The sequence below is a fragment of the Lynx rufus genome, unplaced genomic scaffold, assembly GCF_022079265.1.
Source record: "Lynx rufus isolate CCGP_SWC_20201006 ecotype Redwood Valley unplaced genomic scaffold, mLynRuf1.p SCAF_5, whole genome shotgun sequence".
In the NCBI taxonomy this organism is placed as follows: Eukaryota; Metazoa; Chordata; class Mammalia; order Carnivora; family Felidae; genus Lynx; species Lynx rufus.
Window position 1 is genome coordinate 88,066,186 of NW_025814867.1, and position 16,734 is coordinate 88,082,919.

The window sequence follows — 16,734 nt, forward strand, 5'->3', positions numbered from 1 at the left end:
GGGCAGGTAAGAGAGGAGAAATGAAAAAGCCAAGGCATTTTGGTCAGTAGGTCCTTCACCTAGGCCCCGCCCCTTCCTTTTCCTAGGGCCTGAAACGCACCCGACCCCCGAGCCCTCTCAGGGCGCTAGGCACGGATTATGGATGAAGGCTGACTCCCTATCAAAGAGATTTCCTCAGTGCCGACATTTCTCGAATTGCTTTCATCCGGGCCCAGCTCGGGAAACCTGAGGATTGGGGCCAGCTTCCCCGGCCACGCTGGGCCAGTGACACGCAGGCGCCGGAATCGGAGCCACGCTGGGTCGTCCCAACCTGGTCCCCGGGCCAGGAAGGGAGGGCGCCGCGGAGCGCTTCCCGTGTGCGGGGCTTCCCACAATCCACCGCGCCGGCAGTGGCGGCGACCGCGGCGGCGCTCTAGCCGCGGCATGTCTGCGTCTCGACTGCTCTGGGAGGAGGAAGAGAAGGAGGAAGAGGAGGAGGAGGAGGGGGAGGAAGAGGAGAAAGGCGCAGGGGTGGGAGCTGTTGCTGAAGCTGCCACAGCAAAAGTTCTCTCCCCTCCCCCCTTCCCCTTCTCTCAAGGCCTCTAGGAGGGTTGGAGCTGCCGCCGCCTGCAGTCGGTGACCGCGCGACTCGGCGCCCGCCCGCGGTAAAGCGCTGGGCCTGGCAGGCCCGGGCCCTGGGGAGGGTGGGGGAGGGGGAAGCGACGGCGCGCGGGGGTAGCGCGCGGCGGTAACGGCCTGACCCCGGAGTGGGGGGGGGGGAGCGAGCCGTGGCGAGGCTGGGGGTGGCCTGGGGAGCGGCCGAGGCCGAGCGAAGCGCAGGAGCTGGCTGGGGGACGGGAGGAAGCAGGGCGCGGATGGTGGGTTGGGGGGTTGAGAAAGGATAATGACGGGGGTGGCGGAGGCGAGAAGGCGGCCTCCGAGGCCTGAGGCGGGTGTCAGAGGTAGGGAAGGAGGTGGGAGGTTTGCAGGGGGAGGCCGGAGGGTGCTGGGTGTGGGTGTGAAAAGGCTAGAGAAACACCAGGTCTCTGTCCGTCGTGCCTGGTGCAGTGCTTTATGCACCGCAGGCCTCAGTCACTGTTGCTGCCGGAGTGTTCTTTGGGAGAAGGGAAGGGAAGGGCAGGGGTTGGAGAAAAGGGAATCCTTGCGGGAAACATAGTGGGAGTGTGTTCAGGGAGAGCGGCCAGAGGGAAAGATGCCGGATAGGTGGAGGAATGCAGAGGGTGCCCGTGGAGGAGTATCCAGGAGTCTGGAGGGTGTTCATTGTGCAGATACATTAGGTATTTCGTTATGGAAAGAACTGAAGCGTTTCTAAGGAAAGGAAAGAACGGATACAAGGAGTTTCCGCGAATAGAAAGGATAGCGTTCGAAGCCAGAGGAAGTGCTAAATACTAGAGACTATGAAGAGAATGCATGATAGAATAGACAGATGTAGTAGAATTAATAAATGTTGGCCCAAGAGTTATTCCAGATGGGCCGGGATGGCCTAGTTCTGAACCTGTTTGGGCTCTTCTGTAGATGACATCTGGTAAGTGTGGGTCCCGCAGTGGTTGGGGGGGTCACTGAGAATTAGACCTTAGTCTGTAGTTTGATCTGAGACCTTTTAAACCTGCACCAGTGAATATTAGAATCTCTGAAACAGACGGTAAAAAAAACGCCTGGCCTCCAGGGATTCCCTAGGCCGTGAGTTTAGATTTTAGCAAATTTAAAGTACTGTCATTTACTAGAGTCAGGGTGAACACTAATGCCGGAATGGAAATTACTGGACTTGGCGGTTTTCTTCTTCACTGCCCAGCTTATCTGGTCCAGGAGAACTGATGCCATATTATTCACCCCAGGGTTATAATTAATGGTGGGTGGGGGGAGTCCATGCACAGTGGCCTTTCTTTGGAGATTCCATTTGGAGCTCAAATTAGTCTGACTGGATTGGTTCCATAACTCTGGAGCTGGTGGGAGACTTTTTGCTATTCATGGTTCCTGAATGTATACTCTCACCGAGGCATTGTGGTATTGAAGAAAATGCATCAGTCTGCAAAGTATGGGCCTGCAGAATGGAGGATCTAGAATATCTGTTTTGGTCTTAGGTTGCAAGGAGGTCAGGACTGGTTGGGTTGAGGTTTAGGGGAACCTGAAGAGACTAGATGATTCTAGAGCCAAATTAGAGGGAATATTAGCATTTTCATATCAGGAAATGAACCAAGGCCTATTGGATTTCTCTAGCTCCCACCAGACTGGATTTCCAAGAGGGAAATCTAGGCTAGAACCATACTCTTAAGATTTGCCTGAAAATTACTCACTTTTTATTGTTAAGAAAGACTGTACACATAACATTGTAATATTAATTCAGCTGAAGAAAGGGTAGTATGAAATATCTTTTTATGGAAGTAGAGGGTGGAGGGATTGATGGGGAAGAAGTTTGGGAGAGGGATGGGAAAATTCAGTCTTTTATTCGTTTAGCAAATATATCTAAGGAGGATGAGAATTTAGCATTAGAGATGAGAGGGGCTTTTATTAAAAAATTTTTTTTAATGGAAATAAGCCAGGATTACTTTTTTTAAATTTGGAAAACTTTTTATGTCAGTATATTTAAATTTACTTTTTTCAAGGGCTTCAGTATATTACATCGTAGGATGTACCCATTTTTATTGTCATCACAGAATGAGAGGGTCTGTTTTCTTTCCCCTCACCTGCACTGTATATTATCATTTCTTTTAATTTTTGTAACTTTAATGGACTTAAATATAGTATGTCATCATTATTTTTCCCCCTTTTAAATTGTATGGAATTATACATGTACATAATTAAAAAGTAAAATTGTCCTGAGAGAGCTTATAATGAAAAGCTCACAAGGGTGAGCCCTTGTCTCACCTGTCCATCACAATCCCACTTTCCAGAGGCTACTACTTGTAAGCATTAATTTTTGTAGTTCGTATCATGCTTTTCTCCAGGTCTCCAAGTAATATACATGTACTGTAATTTCTTGATTGATTAAAAAGACATTATGAAGGAGTTGAAAGACCTCTGTTAATGAAAAGGATTCGTGTCACTGATATTATCCCCTTTCTCCTCCTTTCAAACCTTTGATAGTTATTATTTTAGCTTTTTTATTAACTGTATATCTTTAAATAATATGCTTAAATAGAAAGCATTTAAAATTATACTGGAAATAGACTGGGTGAGAAGGTAAAGGGAAGTTTGATGGATGGATCTGTAAGAAAAACTAGGTTGTAGGAGACATCTTTGCAGCAAAAGGGTTGCTGGTTAGTGATGAGGAAGAGTTGCTTGGCAATGATAGTTATTCATCTTGGAATTAGTTATCAGGTCAACTGTGCAATGTTCTTTGACAGTCTTCTGGAGAGTTTAGAGTGAGGACTCTGGGAATGGATTAAATGACTCCTTATTGTTCTTTCCAGGCTTCTATGGCAATTTTTAAAAAAAAAATTTTTTTTTCAACATTTATTTTTATTTTTGGGACAGAGAGAGACAGAGCATGAACGGGGGAGGGGCAGAGAGAGAGGGAGACACAGAATCGGAAACAGGCTCCAGGCTCTGAGCCATCAGCCCAGAGCCCGACGCGGGGCTCGAACTCACGGACCGCGAGATCGTGACCTGGCTGAAGTCGGACGCTTAACCGACTGCGCCACCCAGGCGCCCCAGGCTTCTATGGCAATTCTTATAAGAGTTTTTAGGAAGGAGTGAATCGGTGTGGATAATGTGTTTCTTTTTTTGTGGAGGGAGGGAGGGATGGGGAAGTGTGATCGCAGGGGGAAGAGGATGAAGGTCAGGGTATGATGGAGGTGGTGGTAATTTTGTGGGAGGCTGAAGAAAGGGTAAAGAATTCTGAGGACATTTGGATATAGTGGATGTGAAGGGGATTTAAAATTACAGTGGTGAGATAGATTTGTGGCAGTTACAAGGAAATATGCATATTTAAGTCACTAATATGGTGGAAATATGGTGGGAAAAAGTATGCTGCTTATATATTAGGCTAGATTAATAAAATATTGGGTTTTTGAAATTTGTATATGGGGCTTAACATCACCAAGTTAGTATGATGGATATGGAAAGAATAGAAAGAACTTGCTCCCCTTTTCTTAGGAAGTCTTGTTTAAGTAACCTTACCTCTTGAGAATCTTCTTTGAGTAAGAAAGCATTCACATGTAGATTATATACTGCTAAATCTTGTGTTTGCTTATGGGAATTATTCTCTTTGTTTTGCAGAGGGTGGCTAGACTGTACCCTACTCTGGAGCTGAGATTTTCTTAATCTTTGGGGAAACTCAGAACAGTTTAAGTGCTTAGTAAATAACCTGTTGAATGACTGATAGAAAGTAGTGTTCACTGTCGTGATAATAGTGGGACTGTGTGAAATTGCTGAACACCATGGGAGTATTGTAGACTAAATTGTGTGTTTAGAGAGTGAGGGATAAAACGGATATCTGATTGGTGAAGCCTTTAGATTTAAGGGAAGAAGACAGAATGGATTAGAATGTGACTAGAACAATCCTGCAAAAACATTGAAGGGGTGGACCAAAGTTTCTCTTCTAATCTGAGGCTAGTTTAATATGAATAAATTTTAAATCTGGAGTTGGTGGCTGATTTAATTTCTATTTTCTTACTTCAGATCTAAATGACTAGAGATTTTTTAGCTGTTTTAAGAATCTGATTTAATTCATTTTGGTATGGTAATAAAAAAGTGTTAGGTGCAATTTCTTGCCTCAAGGAATTTATAGTATTTATATTCATTTAGGGGGAGAAGGACAGTTGTGAAGTAATTTAGTAATAGTGTAAGATTTCAGAAAGTTGATTTTTTAAAACAAGTATCAGCAGTATACCTCCAGGGGCGCCTGGGTGGCTCAGTCGTTTGAGCATCCAACTCTTGATTTTCAGTTTAGGTCATGATCCCAGGGTCATGGGATTGAGCCCTGAGCGTGGAGCCTACTTAAGATTCTCTCTCTTCAAAAAAAAAAAAAAAAAAAAATATACCTCCAGGTGAGAATTTTTGTATTTTGGTAGTCGTTTTCAGTAGTAGAGTTCAGAACTTTTTTGGATCACCTTTTCTGAATTCCCTTCTGAGCCTCTAGCACATTCTATACAATTTATCTAATTATTAAGTACCTATTGTGTGCTCTGGGGGGATGGAGCTTTTAAAGGTGGGTTAAACATGGTCCCTATCCTCAGAGTTCATAATCCCTTTAGAAGGGCACAGTTACAAACAATATGAGGCATAATGTTATTCTGAATAGCCTTATTGGTGACAAATCTTTTTAGTTTGAAAGATTTGATTTTTAGAAATGCTGAAGATATGTTGATAGCAAAGAGAGTGAATAAAGAATAGTTTTGGTTTAAATTCGGTTAGTCACAGATATAGGAATGATTTTTGTGGTTGACTTATTAACTGAATTACTTTGGAAAACACTCCCAGTGAGGAAGTCAGAAATACTTTGAAGAGTGGCGTTAACTTCACTTGGAGGTAGGTGAACACTAGATGTTAGCTAAGTGCATGAACTGGTTGGATGGATGGAGTGAATAAATGAGTAAGTGGTAGCCTCCCAAGGTTTAACTACTTTAAAGAGGACCTCATTGATTTTAATATGTAAATAAATTCTGGCTAAATTTGTTAATAAACACTCATTACTGGGAACAAGACGGTTTATGATTAAGCTCCCAAATGAGTTTTATGGATAGTGAATGCTGTAGGAGTTCAGGGAATGGAGAAATGAATATTGGCTAAGGTTTGGGGAAAGGATTTAAGTGTACCATACTTTAGCTAGATATTTGAAAGGATTCCTTAGGGATCTCAGGAGAGGAACTAAATTGCTCCAAATTTCTCTTGCAGCCCTAGAATGAACCTAGAGTCTGGATCTATTTTTGTCTTAATGCTTTCTGCCTATTTCATTTTAGCTACTCCTACTGGTTTGTTCCTTTTCAAATTCTTTGCTGGGTAGATTTTGAGCTCCCTGGAACAACGGGGAGGGGGGAAATCTGTTTCCATCTATGTCTAGTGTAACTTTTAGTTTTTCCTTTTATGAGCCTGTACCCCACAAATTACTTGGTCTCTGTGAGTGAAGAGCATGAGTCAACTTGGCTCTGCTATCCTGGCATTTTCCTGCATGCTTTTCTCAAAGCTGCTTTCTGAATTACAGAATAGAATAGACAGAATTGAGGGCATATGTCTAGTAGACACACGCTTGTTGAATAAATGAATGAATGAGAAAGTAAGTATCGGATAATTTAGAAGATCTAAATAATCTATTTCTGTTTGTTTCAATTCATTACGTGCCTTTTTTCTTTTTCTTTCTTTATTTCTCTCTCACTCTCTCTTTTTTTTTTATGTTTACTTATTTTTGAGAGAGAGTTGGGGACAGAGGATCCAAAGTGGTCTTTCTGCTGATGGCAGTGAGCCCAATGCAGGGTTCAAACTCATGAACCGTAAAATCATGACCTGTGCTGAAGCTGGACGCTTAACAGACTGAGCCACCCAGGCACCCCTACCTGCCCTTTTTCTACAAAGGATTTTATGGGGGCTGACAGAAATATGTACACTGTAAATGAATTGAAATAATTGAGGAGGTCTAGTTGAAGAGAAAATGAAAGAATCTGTTTAAAGATCATAAGGTCTATTATTATGAATGCTAGAGAACTAGGAATAGAGTGGAAGACAACCAGATGGAGAAGGAAAGGTTATCCTACAGAAAGTATGATTCTGAAAGAAGGAAAACATAATTGATGTATGATAAGGTTGTGTTTAGAGGACAGCAAGAGAAGATTGAAGGTGTAGAGGATTACTCGAAATGGTTATTTTGGGGAGGAAGATTGTAAGACAATTTGAAGGATAAGAGTAAACAAGTTTAGAATGTAGCAGAAATTATTTATGATGTGGATTTATAACTGAGGTTTCAGAAAGTGGTGGGGTGCATTCTCTTTAGTCAACAGATAACATTTGTTACATGCAAAAGCATTGTTAGAGGAGTCAGGAATAAATCCTTTGGGATTTATATTCTAGTAGTGGAGCTGAACTTGTGCACAAATAACTACATCATGACCAATGTATCATAAGAAAAACCAAATGTTACTGAAGTTAAAAGGTAGGAAAAAATATTTGGGGGAAAATCTGGGACTACCCTTAATGGCATGCAAGTGGCATTTTAGTTTTTGAAGGGATGGATAGGATTCTGGCTGATAGAAATGAATGGAAAGAGAGCATTCCAATCTGAGGTATTAGCAAAAGCAAAGACTCGGAGTTGAGAAGCCATGGATATGTTGGGAATAGTGAGTTTTTAATTTTTTTTTTTTTAACTAATCCACAGTAAGAAATACATGTCACATCCTCACCTGATATATGCATGTGTGAATGTTTGTGTGTATGTATAAAACAAAAAGCTTCAATAACCATAACCTTTACATGTTGGATGCACTCGTGTGTTTTCCATTCTATTCTGTTTGGCTAAGAAAAAAAGATGTCTGTCACTCATAAACTAATTTTGTGACTAAATAGTTGATCACAGCTTCTAGTTTGGAACACGGAGTTCATGAATAGGGCATAATATGATAAAAGGTAGGAAGAGTCAGTGGGGTTGAGTAGAAAATGAATGGCCTTGAAAGCTAAGCTAAATAGTTTGTATTTGACATGATGTAGTGTTGTGCTGAGGAAGCAAAACAGAAGCTAGGTTTTAGTCTTGGCCCTTCTGTTTACCTGTGCTATGATTATGGAGAGAATTACTTCCTTTCTGAGACTCCGTTTTCCCATCAAGAAATTTTTAATTCTTACACCTTTTGGCAAGGGTTGTGGTGAAGATTTGAGGATGAAGATATATTAGCATAGGATTAAGGTATGTTAATGTATCATTAATGTATAGCTTCTGAACTTTTCTGAGTAGAGAATGGAAGCAAAGACTGTATATTAAATACCTTAACCTGCTGATAGCTATACTTGGCAGGATAGATTGGTGGCAATGTGATGGTAGAGTAAGATTGGGGGAGAGAAACTCAGTTATGAGGCTACTGGAGAAACTTAAGAAGGGCTTGGATTAGTTTGATAGCAGGATTAGAAATGAGGGGGTAGGATGTGATTGGATGGTGAGAGGAGGGGAGGATGACTAGGAATTTAGAGCTGTGGTAAGATTCGAAAGGCAACAGCTGAAACAAATACATGTTGGGGTAGTTCAGTGGGGGTACATTAGAATAGGTAGTTACAGTTTCTTTCATATAGTGGGTCCTCAGTTATTTGTTTAATGATTAAATATGTAAATTGGGGAATTTGAATTCCAAGTAGAGACAGTCATGGTGGATAGGTTTGAGAAAGAGGGGTGAGATTGAAGGGTGCTTTTGAAGGACTGCCAGAATTTCTTCAGGGAATATTTTTGTATACTTACTGTGTTCAAGATTCCGTGGTAGGCAATATGAAGGACCCATGTTTATATATGATGGAGTTCATTTTCTTCAGGAGTTTGACCAGGGACAGAAATGTCCCTGTCTGTCTATGACTGTCTATGACAGAAGTACTGTGGCTGATTTGACTTTGTGGAGGAGTTGGTGTGCAAATTAGGCCTTGAAGTATAAATATGGTTATAGTAGGCAAGATGGTGAGGATTGGTATTCCAAGAAGAAGAGAGTGTGATACAAGTAACAGAAAAGTTCTGGATGTGTTTAGGGGTTCATGGTCTAGATTAGCTAGGGTTCATCTTATGAATGGAGGGAAATAAGGCTGTAAAGTAGAAGAAACATCTAAAAATCTAGACTAAACAGGTTTTTTAAAAAGATAAAGTGCTCAAATCTTAAGGTTACAGGTCAATGAATTTTTGTAGGTAGACATTTCCAACACTCCAGAAGACTCCTTCATTTGTCACTCCAAGTTGATGTCTCCTTCAACCAAAAGTAACTACAGTGACCCTTGAACAACATGGGTTTGAACTGTGCAGATCCACTTATAAGTGGAATTTTTTTTGATAATTATGGTACAGTACTGTGTTTTTATGATTTTCTTAACCTTTTCTTTAGCTTACTTTATTATAAGAATGCAGTATATATTACATATAATCTACAAAATATGTGTTAATCTACAGTGTGCTATTAGTAAGGCTTCTGGTCAACAGTAGGCTACTGGTAGTTAAGTTTTTGGGAGTCAAAAGTTATACCCAGATTTTCGACCATGGGGTGAGAGGGAGGTTGGATTCCCCAGCCTCTGTGTTGTTCAGGGGTCAGCTGTACTATTCTGATCTTTATTGCAACAGAGTAGTTTTATGTTTTGGAATTTCTTATTAGTGGAATCATACATCCGTGTCTGGTTTCTCATGCTTAACATATGTTTGTGAGATTCATCCATGATGCGTATAGCAGTAGTTTATTCTTTTTCATTGCTCTGTGGGATTCCATTATGAACATATCACAGTGTATTTATTCATTTCATGATTGTTGGACTGTTGGCTAGTTTCTATTTTTTGGAAATCTAAGGACTTTTTTTTTTAAAGTTTATATATTTTGAGAAGAGTGAGCACAAGCAGGGGAGGGGCAGAGAGAGGGAGAGAGAATTCCAATCAGGCTCCACACTGTCAGCGCAAAGTCCTACACAGGGCTTGATCCCACGACCCTGGGATCATGACCTGAGCCGAAATCAAGAGCTGGATGCCCAACTGACTGAGCCACCCAGTCACCCCTGGAAGTCTAAGGACTTTTAATTTGACTCAGTATGCAGTGGGGGAACCATTGATGATTTTTGACTGGGGAAATGAGGTGATTTAAGAATAAAAATATGGTGACCTGTTTTTGTTTTGTTTTTGCAATGAAGAGAGAACCTAGTGATTAGGAGACAAAGTCAGAAGGCTCTGACAAAAGTGTGAAGTGTTGAGAGTCTGAGTTGTGATGGTGTTAGTGGTAATCAAAGAAAAGAGATATACAGAAGAAATACTTTAAAGAAAGAATTGAAGGGTTTGACGGCAAATGGGCTTTTGGGAAACTGGAGGAAAAGAAAAAGAAAAGGGAAACTTTGGGGCTTTTCTTGGGTAACTGAGAATGGTAGTGCCATTAACAAAAATTATTGGATCAGTTAACAGAACTGTTTTGGTGGGGAAGAATAATTACTTTCATTTTAAGATACATGGCCAGTGTGTGAAGCACCAAATGGAATTATGCAAGGGGAATTATTTAGCTAGAGTTAGAAATACTGGATTCAGCTGAGGAAGGAGGTCCAATAGAGATTTGGGAATATGTACCTAGAGTTGATAATTGAAGCTGCTAATTCTGGATTTGGTAGGGTGCTAATGGCATGAAATTTTTGTACTGATAATTGAGGTGTTAATTGAAGCAGTAATTGAAGAATCTAGTTAAAAAAATCATTATATATTCCAGTTCCTAAGGAATAAATTAGATTGTAGCAGAGGGTGATGGTTTAAAGATTATTTTTGGGAGCTGGGGGAAGATATCCATATGAGGAATGAAAATGTAGAAGCAGTATTAAGGGATGAGATCCTGAAGGGAGTGGAGAGAGAATGGTAGAAAGCTCCAGGATACAACAGGAGAAAATACCCACTATTTGGGCTGAGAAGAGGACCAGTGGTCATTGGAGATAGAAGCAGCAACTGGAGAGACCACAGTAGAATCCTGCAGTACAGTGACATAACCCAGAGGAGGTAGTTCAAGTGTCATTGCCAAAGAGAGGATAAGGACTTGGGTGGTGGGTCATATGATTTGGTACATGGAATTGTTTTTATTTTGGTCTTCAGGAGAGCAGTTCAGAGACCAGAGTGCATGAGGGTAAAGGACTGAGTAGGTTGGGAGAATATGGAAACATTGAATGTAGGAATTGTATTAAGAAGTTTATTTTAAGAAGGAGGAACAGCTCTTTTTCCAAAACTGGAGGCAAGAAGTAGCAGATGGATGAAGATACAGCATTTTAGAAGCTGTAAAGAGGATTTCATTACAGGTGGAGAAGGTGTGATTTGAGGGAATTTTATGGAAGTTATTGAGTATTTGATGGGATTATAGACTTAAATATGAAAATGACTTGGAATTAGTCAATGACATAGAGAGTTGTATTTAGAATAAATCAGTTGTGGAAGATTTCATAGCTTTCTGGTGGTACTTAACACCCAGTGTGTGGGTGTGAAGAAAACAGATGGTGAAGATTGTCTGTCATTAGGGAGGTGCATGGTGAATATAATAGAAGGTCATGATGTTCTAGAGAGGGCAGTATTAAATGGCTGATGGACAGATTTCAATTGTGTGGGGAGACAAGTGAAGCCAAAGGGACGTAAAGAGCAGGTGTAGAAGTATAAAATAAAGTCGTGGTTTAAAAAAAAAAAAAGGGAGGTCTCTGAAGTTACAATCCTTGTGGTACAGCACTTCCAGTTGATGACCTATTTTCATTATATATGTGTGAGTGGCTGAAGTGCAGCTGAAGGTTTTAGGAGTTGAGGAAGGTCAGGGTGTAGAAAGTACTTCAGCATCATTGTTGAAGTTACTGAGAATAATTGCTGAATGTGGGACAAAGTAGAATTGGTCTTGGGGAAGGAAGATGGGAGTGTATTCCGGAGCTTGGTAGACGTTGCAAGTGGAATGGTTTAAGTAAGTAGTGTAAACTGCAAAGAGATATTTTAGTGATAGGAGTGGCCCTTGGGAGCAAGAAGCAGTTGGTCTTTTAGCAAGCTGAAGGAGTAGAAGAGTGGATAGTTAAGTCAGGAGAGAAGCAGGTTGTTCAGAAAAAGCCAAGCTTGAGATAAGATGCAGGGGTGGTCACAACAATCCAGGCAAGAGATGATAATATCTGACTTGTGGTGTGGGGATGGAGATAAATAGATTTGTTACATTCACCAGTTCTTTAAATTTCTTTGGAAATAAATTATACTTGCAAAATCGTAGCCATTCATGTGCAAGGGAAAAAAAGGTAAGGTGGAGGTATACTAATATGAAAGGCAAAAGACACAGGGTAGTTTGTTGACAGTAGAACATGGATAAACTGATAGAAGCTAGTAAATGGGTAGAACAGAAATGAATGAGGAGATTGGGCTTGGCCTGAATCTGAATAAGATGAAAAGGAGAGTAAGTCTGTTGCAGCAGAGAAAATAGGGGGAAAGCATAACGCTATCTAGGAAATAATGCCAGGAGCCTGTTCTTTCTTTGTGCATATAAGGACAGTCCTTGCCACCCATGATCTTATAAAGATAATAGTGCATATGCGTAAGTATTTTAAAAAATAGCATAATAATAGAGGTATTGAGATCTTTTGAACTCTACTTGAGTTCCTCAAAACCATATCAGTCTTTGCTTGCAGAAACTGTGTGGTGGTAATTTGTATAGATAGAGAGGTTCAGGTAAAAAGTAGAAAGAATGGGTGGATATTAGGAAGGAGACATCCTAAGCCGTCTAAAATGGCCTCTGTAGTTTTGTTGTTGTTGTTGTTGTTTTGTCTATAGTGACTTTTATCTCCAAATTTCTTATTGTTCTTAGGGTGGCTGCTTTGTTTTCTATATAGATGAGAAAATATCTATATAGAGATGAGCCCCAGAAATATAGTTCTAAATACACTGTCTTGTTTGTAGTTATTTGTCATTTATTGAACATGTCTAAAGGAGCTATATTGCCAACTCCAAAACCAAAATATAGTTTAACATTACTACTTATTTATTTATTATTTATTTTAAGATTTATTTATTTATTTTTGAGAGAGTGAGTGTGCCAACAGGTGGGGGGCATAGAGAGGGAAAGAGAGAGAGAATCTCAAGCAGGCTTCGGGCTGTCCAAGCAGAGCCCGACACAGGGTTCAGTCCCACAAATCATGACCTGAGCTGAGAAATCAGGAGTTGGATGCTTAACTGAATGAACCACCAGGTTCCCCTTTTGATTTTTTTTTTCTTTTTTTTTTAATCTCAGTGCTTGAAACCTTTATCATCTTCCATTGGTGATACTTAAGACCTAGACCAGGCCTCTAATGCTTTGGCTTTGCTCTCAAACTTTTGCTTGTCCAGTTCTGCAGTTGTATTTATTTTTGTCAGTCTTTGTTGTCTGTCAATTTTTCCTTTGTATTATTAAAGGCTTGACTCTCAGGTGCTTACCTGACTGTGGTTTTTGAGATTCTCTCTCAGTGCCTTGCTGTGGTCCCAGAAGCTGACATTTTAAACTATTACCAGTCCAGTGCTGGTATCCTTCAGACCCTTTGTATTTGCATTACATTCCTTACATGATTAATTCACATGGTCATCCTCTGAACAAAGAATACTTTCTGATCTTCCCTGTTTAGAGCAGGGTTTTTGATGTTACTCCATGTTTCAGAGAGAGCATATTTAGTGGCAGTGAGAAGAATATGACAAGACATAAAATAGGTATTATTGGTGTTTGACCCAGGTGCAGCTTTGCTTCAGGATTACTTCCAGAATGCAGCCCCAGGTCATTCATTACGTTTCCCACCCTCCCTTCTACATTTAGTCAGTCACCAAACTTAATAATGAAGGACCTGTGGAGACCCAGAGCTTTGAAAAGGCCTAACAGGGTTCAGGGAGGTCATTTTGCCCATCTCACTTTTCTGCTGTAAGCTGCCTGATTTGGTCTAGAGTTGTTTCCAGGACATACCTCAGACATAGCTAGGCCTTGGCAAGTGGGTGGTGTGGGTTAGACTGATTGATGGTGGACATCTTAAGGAAGGTGTTGGGCATTATTGTAGTGGAAACAGAGAATGTTTAATGGTAATTATATTAACAGATAAGTGACTTCACAAGATAGGGGTTGGATACCTGAAAATCTTGGTTGGCTTAAGGAGTTTTCCTTGTAAATTTGAGAAAAGCCCTTTTATAATGGCTAGAATGAAATACATACTTGATGTTTTGCAGGGTCCCATATATGTGTGTTTGTCAACATGTACACATTTAATGACACATACTGTGTTAATTTGAATAGGCTCTATAATTAGAGTCTTTAGGGAAATGGGCATGGTAGTCTTGAGTTATGAGTGATTCCAGTGAATCAGTAGAGAATATTTGGAAAGATCATTGTCAAATTATTGGGAGTGTGCTTGGGAAATGAATTTTTTAGTGACTGTGGTGGCCATTCTGGAATAGGTTCACAAAATTTGAGGGCAATTTGGGGCAAATTTGTGTGTTAAGTTGGAGACTGTTAGTTTGGAGGAAATGAGGGAACACAAAATGCAGTTTTGAGAAAGTTAGGTGAATTGATTTGGTGGGAGCTGATCAAAATTGTAAGTTAGCTGTGGAGAGGTTTTGAATAGGTAAGTGGGAGATGTAATTTATGAGGAAGCTTGATATTAGAAAACTAAATTCAAGAGTAAAATTGGAGAGATGGTTTAGGGGAGGTGATTTTTTGAGGGGAATACAGCTCTTAGGTTAAAAACAGGAAGGCAAGGGACAACTGCATCGAGTAAAGGTGTGGAGAAACAGAGTACTTGGAGGGGTTAAGGAAGAGGTTACTGAAAGATTTCTCATCGTGAGGAGTGCTTTGTTGGATACTACTTTTGAATAGTGGTTCGGTAACGTAGGGGGCTTAAACGTCCCTCGGTCTGTAGGGGTGGGGACAGTTAGGCGGAAGAGTTACCTTTCTTGAGAAGCCGGGGCAGTCGGGAACCCGGGCCCGGATCCGACCCCCGCACTGGCGGGGTTTTGTCTGCGCTCGGCCGGGGGGCGGACGCAGCGGAGGCGAGGGGCTGCGCCGTGCTGGGCCCAAGAGCCGCCACGGCAGAGCACAGCCGGGAGGGCCACCGGCGCGGCGCTCCGCACAACCGGGCCTCTCCCAGGGCGCTTCAGTAAGTGAGCAGGCCGCGCGGGCTGTGCGGTGGGGGCCGGGAGGAGGAGCTTTCTGGAGCGCCCCCAGCGGACCTCCGCACGCGGCTCGCAAGGCTTCCTTTTGTTGTGTGTGTACGTGTGAGTGTGCGCGCGCGTGCGTGAGTGCGCCCGTGTGCAGGGAGGCGGCGGAGGAGCGCCGAGAAGCCGGGGCTTTGCCTGCCGGGGTGCCTCGGCGGGCGGCGGGGCCTCCCAGACGCCCGTCTTCCGGGTCGGGGCCCGCGGCGCAGCGAGATGGCGAACTTTGTGAGTGGCTTCTTGGCGGCCAACAAGTGTCTGCCTGTCAGCGGGGACCGCCGAATGCTAATTGACAGGCCCCCCCCCCCCCCCGTTTCTCTCCTGCTTTTTTCAAATTTTCTGTTGGACTGGGTTGTGTTTACCGTCTTACGGTGTGCCGTAAGGTCAGATGGGTAATTTGGTCTGCTAGACGAATAGTTTTTTACTCGATATCAAGAACAGAAATGTACGCCGGGATACGTATATTGGTTGCGCTAGTAAAACCTGCATGTTTAGTGGTAAGAACCGTGCTAAGGCCTCTCCGTAATGAGGCTATGGGGTAAACTTTTGCTCTCCAGACTTTGTGAAGCACTTTTTACAGTGCCAGGAAAGAACTCTGCGTACAAGACTAAAAGCTAGATAAAGTTAGGAAATGCAAAAGTTAAAGCCCTTCCCAAGAGCTTGAATTAAAAACAGCTTTTTGTTTTGTTTTACATAATTATGATCGTGTAGTTCGTAGAGTTTTGCAAAATTGGGCATGGTGTGATCTAAAAAAAAGAGCATTTCTTATTTTTATAGGGGGCAATGGTAAAGGCACCACACAGTTTTGAAATTTCAACTATGTTAAATGTTGTTGCTATAAATAAAATCCTATTCAGATTTTTAGATTTAATATATCTAAAAATACGTTTGCAGTTGTCCTTTGGGTGCAGGAGGAAGTCCTGGGTTTCACGGTGCTTGTTTCTGGGCAGATTTTCAGTATTGTCAGCATGATACGCACGTAGAACCTTAACCTGAGTGAATAATTTGCTTGAGATTACCAGTCTGTTTTGCAACTGGGAATAGACTCTGGGTCTCTTATTCCCAGTCTGGTGACCTATCCAAGAATAGACTAAGGAAACTGGGTATTTTTCTGTTTGGTGGAAAATATGGCTGAGTTGATTTTGTAGTGAGCTTTAAAGGGCCAAAAAGTGAATGGGTGAACATTTATATTTTCTGTTGTAACATTTAAACGAAGTTTCTCCACATGTCTTTGGTCTTTCTTTGAATATATAAGGAACTTTAGGATATTCTTCAGTGTTACTTTTCATGGCATTTGTAGCACACTTAACACTTGATTAAAATAGATCGATGCTTATTGTAATTAACTGTGGGTAGTTGTGTTTTTCATGCGGATATTCTCCCTGGTTAGAGAATAGCAGGTAAGTTGAGAATGTTTAGCCTTCTCACAAATGCTGGGGAGAATAGGCATTATGTTAACTTCATTAATCTCTGACTTAAAAACTTGGCTCTTATTATTGAAGATACTTGAAAAGGTACAGATGGGGATACTTGTGGATTTTCTCCTCCTCAGCCTTATATACTCTTATTCTCACTACTATTATTACATTAGCTATACATAACAATATTTGGTTATTAACGTGTTTCGGTAGGCCTCACAGAAAAGAGTACCTTTTCTGTTTCTTTTCCTTTTTTTTTTTTTTTTTTTGAAAGAGTACCATTTCTTTTCATAGTATATGAGTTGCAATTGAACTTTTTTATTTTGTTCATTCCTAACCTGTCTTAGGCCTTTTTTTTTATTTAAAAAAAAATTTTTTTTTTCAACGTTTATTTATTTTTGGGACAGAGAGAGACAGAGCATGAACGGGGGAGGGGCAGAGAGAGAGGGAGACACAGAATCGGAAACAGGCTCCAGGCTCCGAGCCATCAGCCCGGAGCCTGACGCGGGGCTCAAACTC

General features: G+C 41.4%; 2 protein-coding genes across 4 annotated transcripts in view; one reads left to right on the forward strand and one right to left on the reverse strand.

Moving 5' to 3' along the window:
- Nucleotides 1-201: 201 nt before the first annotated feature.
- LOC124527217 (formin-like protein 5) lies at nucleotides 202-1,821 on the reverse strand. The gene is made up of 3 exons (XM_047100434.1): nucleotides 1,722-1,821; nucleotides 525-1,049; nucleotides 202-443 (listed from the first exon to the last, which is right to left on the reverse strand). The coding sequence occupies exons 1-3, from the start codon at nucleotides 1,819-1,821 to the stop codon at nucleotides 202-204; spliced, it is 867 nt and encodes a 288-aa protein (XP_046956390.1).
- Nucleotides 473-16,734, forward strand: part of ZNF148 (zinc finger protein 148) — a 122,506-nt gene continuing 106,244 nt past the window's right edge. For 2 of the 3 annotated variants that reach the window (XM_047099680.1, XM_047099681.1), the window contains exon 1: nucleotides 473-644. The gene's annotated coding sequence lies outside the window, so the exon portion shown is untranslated. Of the gene's footprint in view, nucleotides 645-14,900; nucleotides 15,026-16,734 lie in introns of those variants that run through there. The other variant, XM_047099682.1, reaches the window with a different exon arrangement.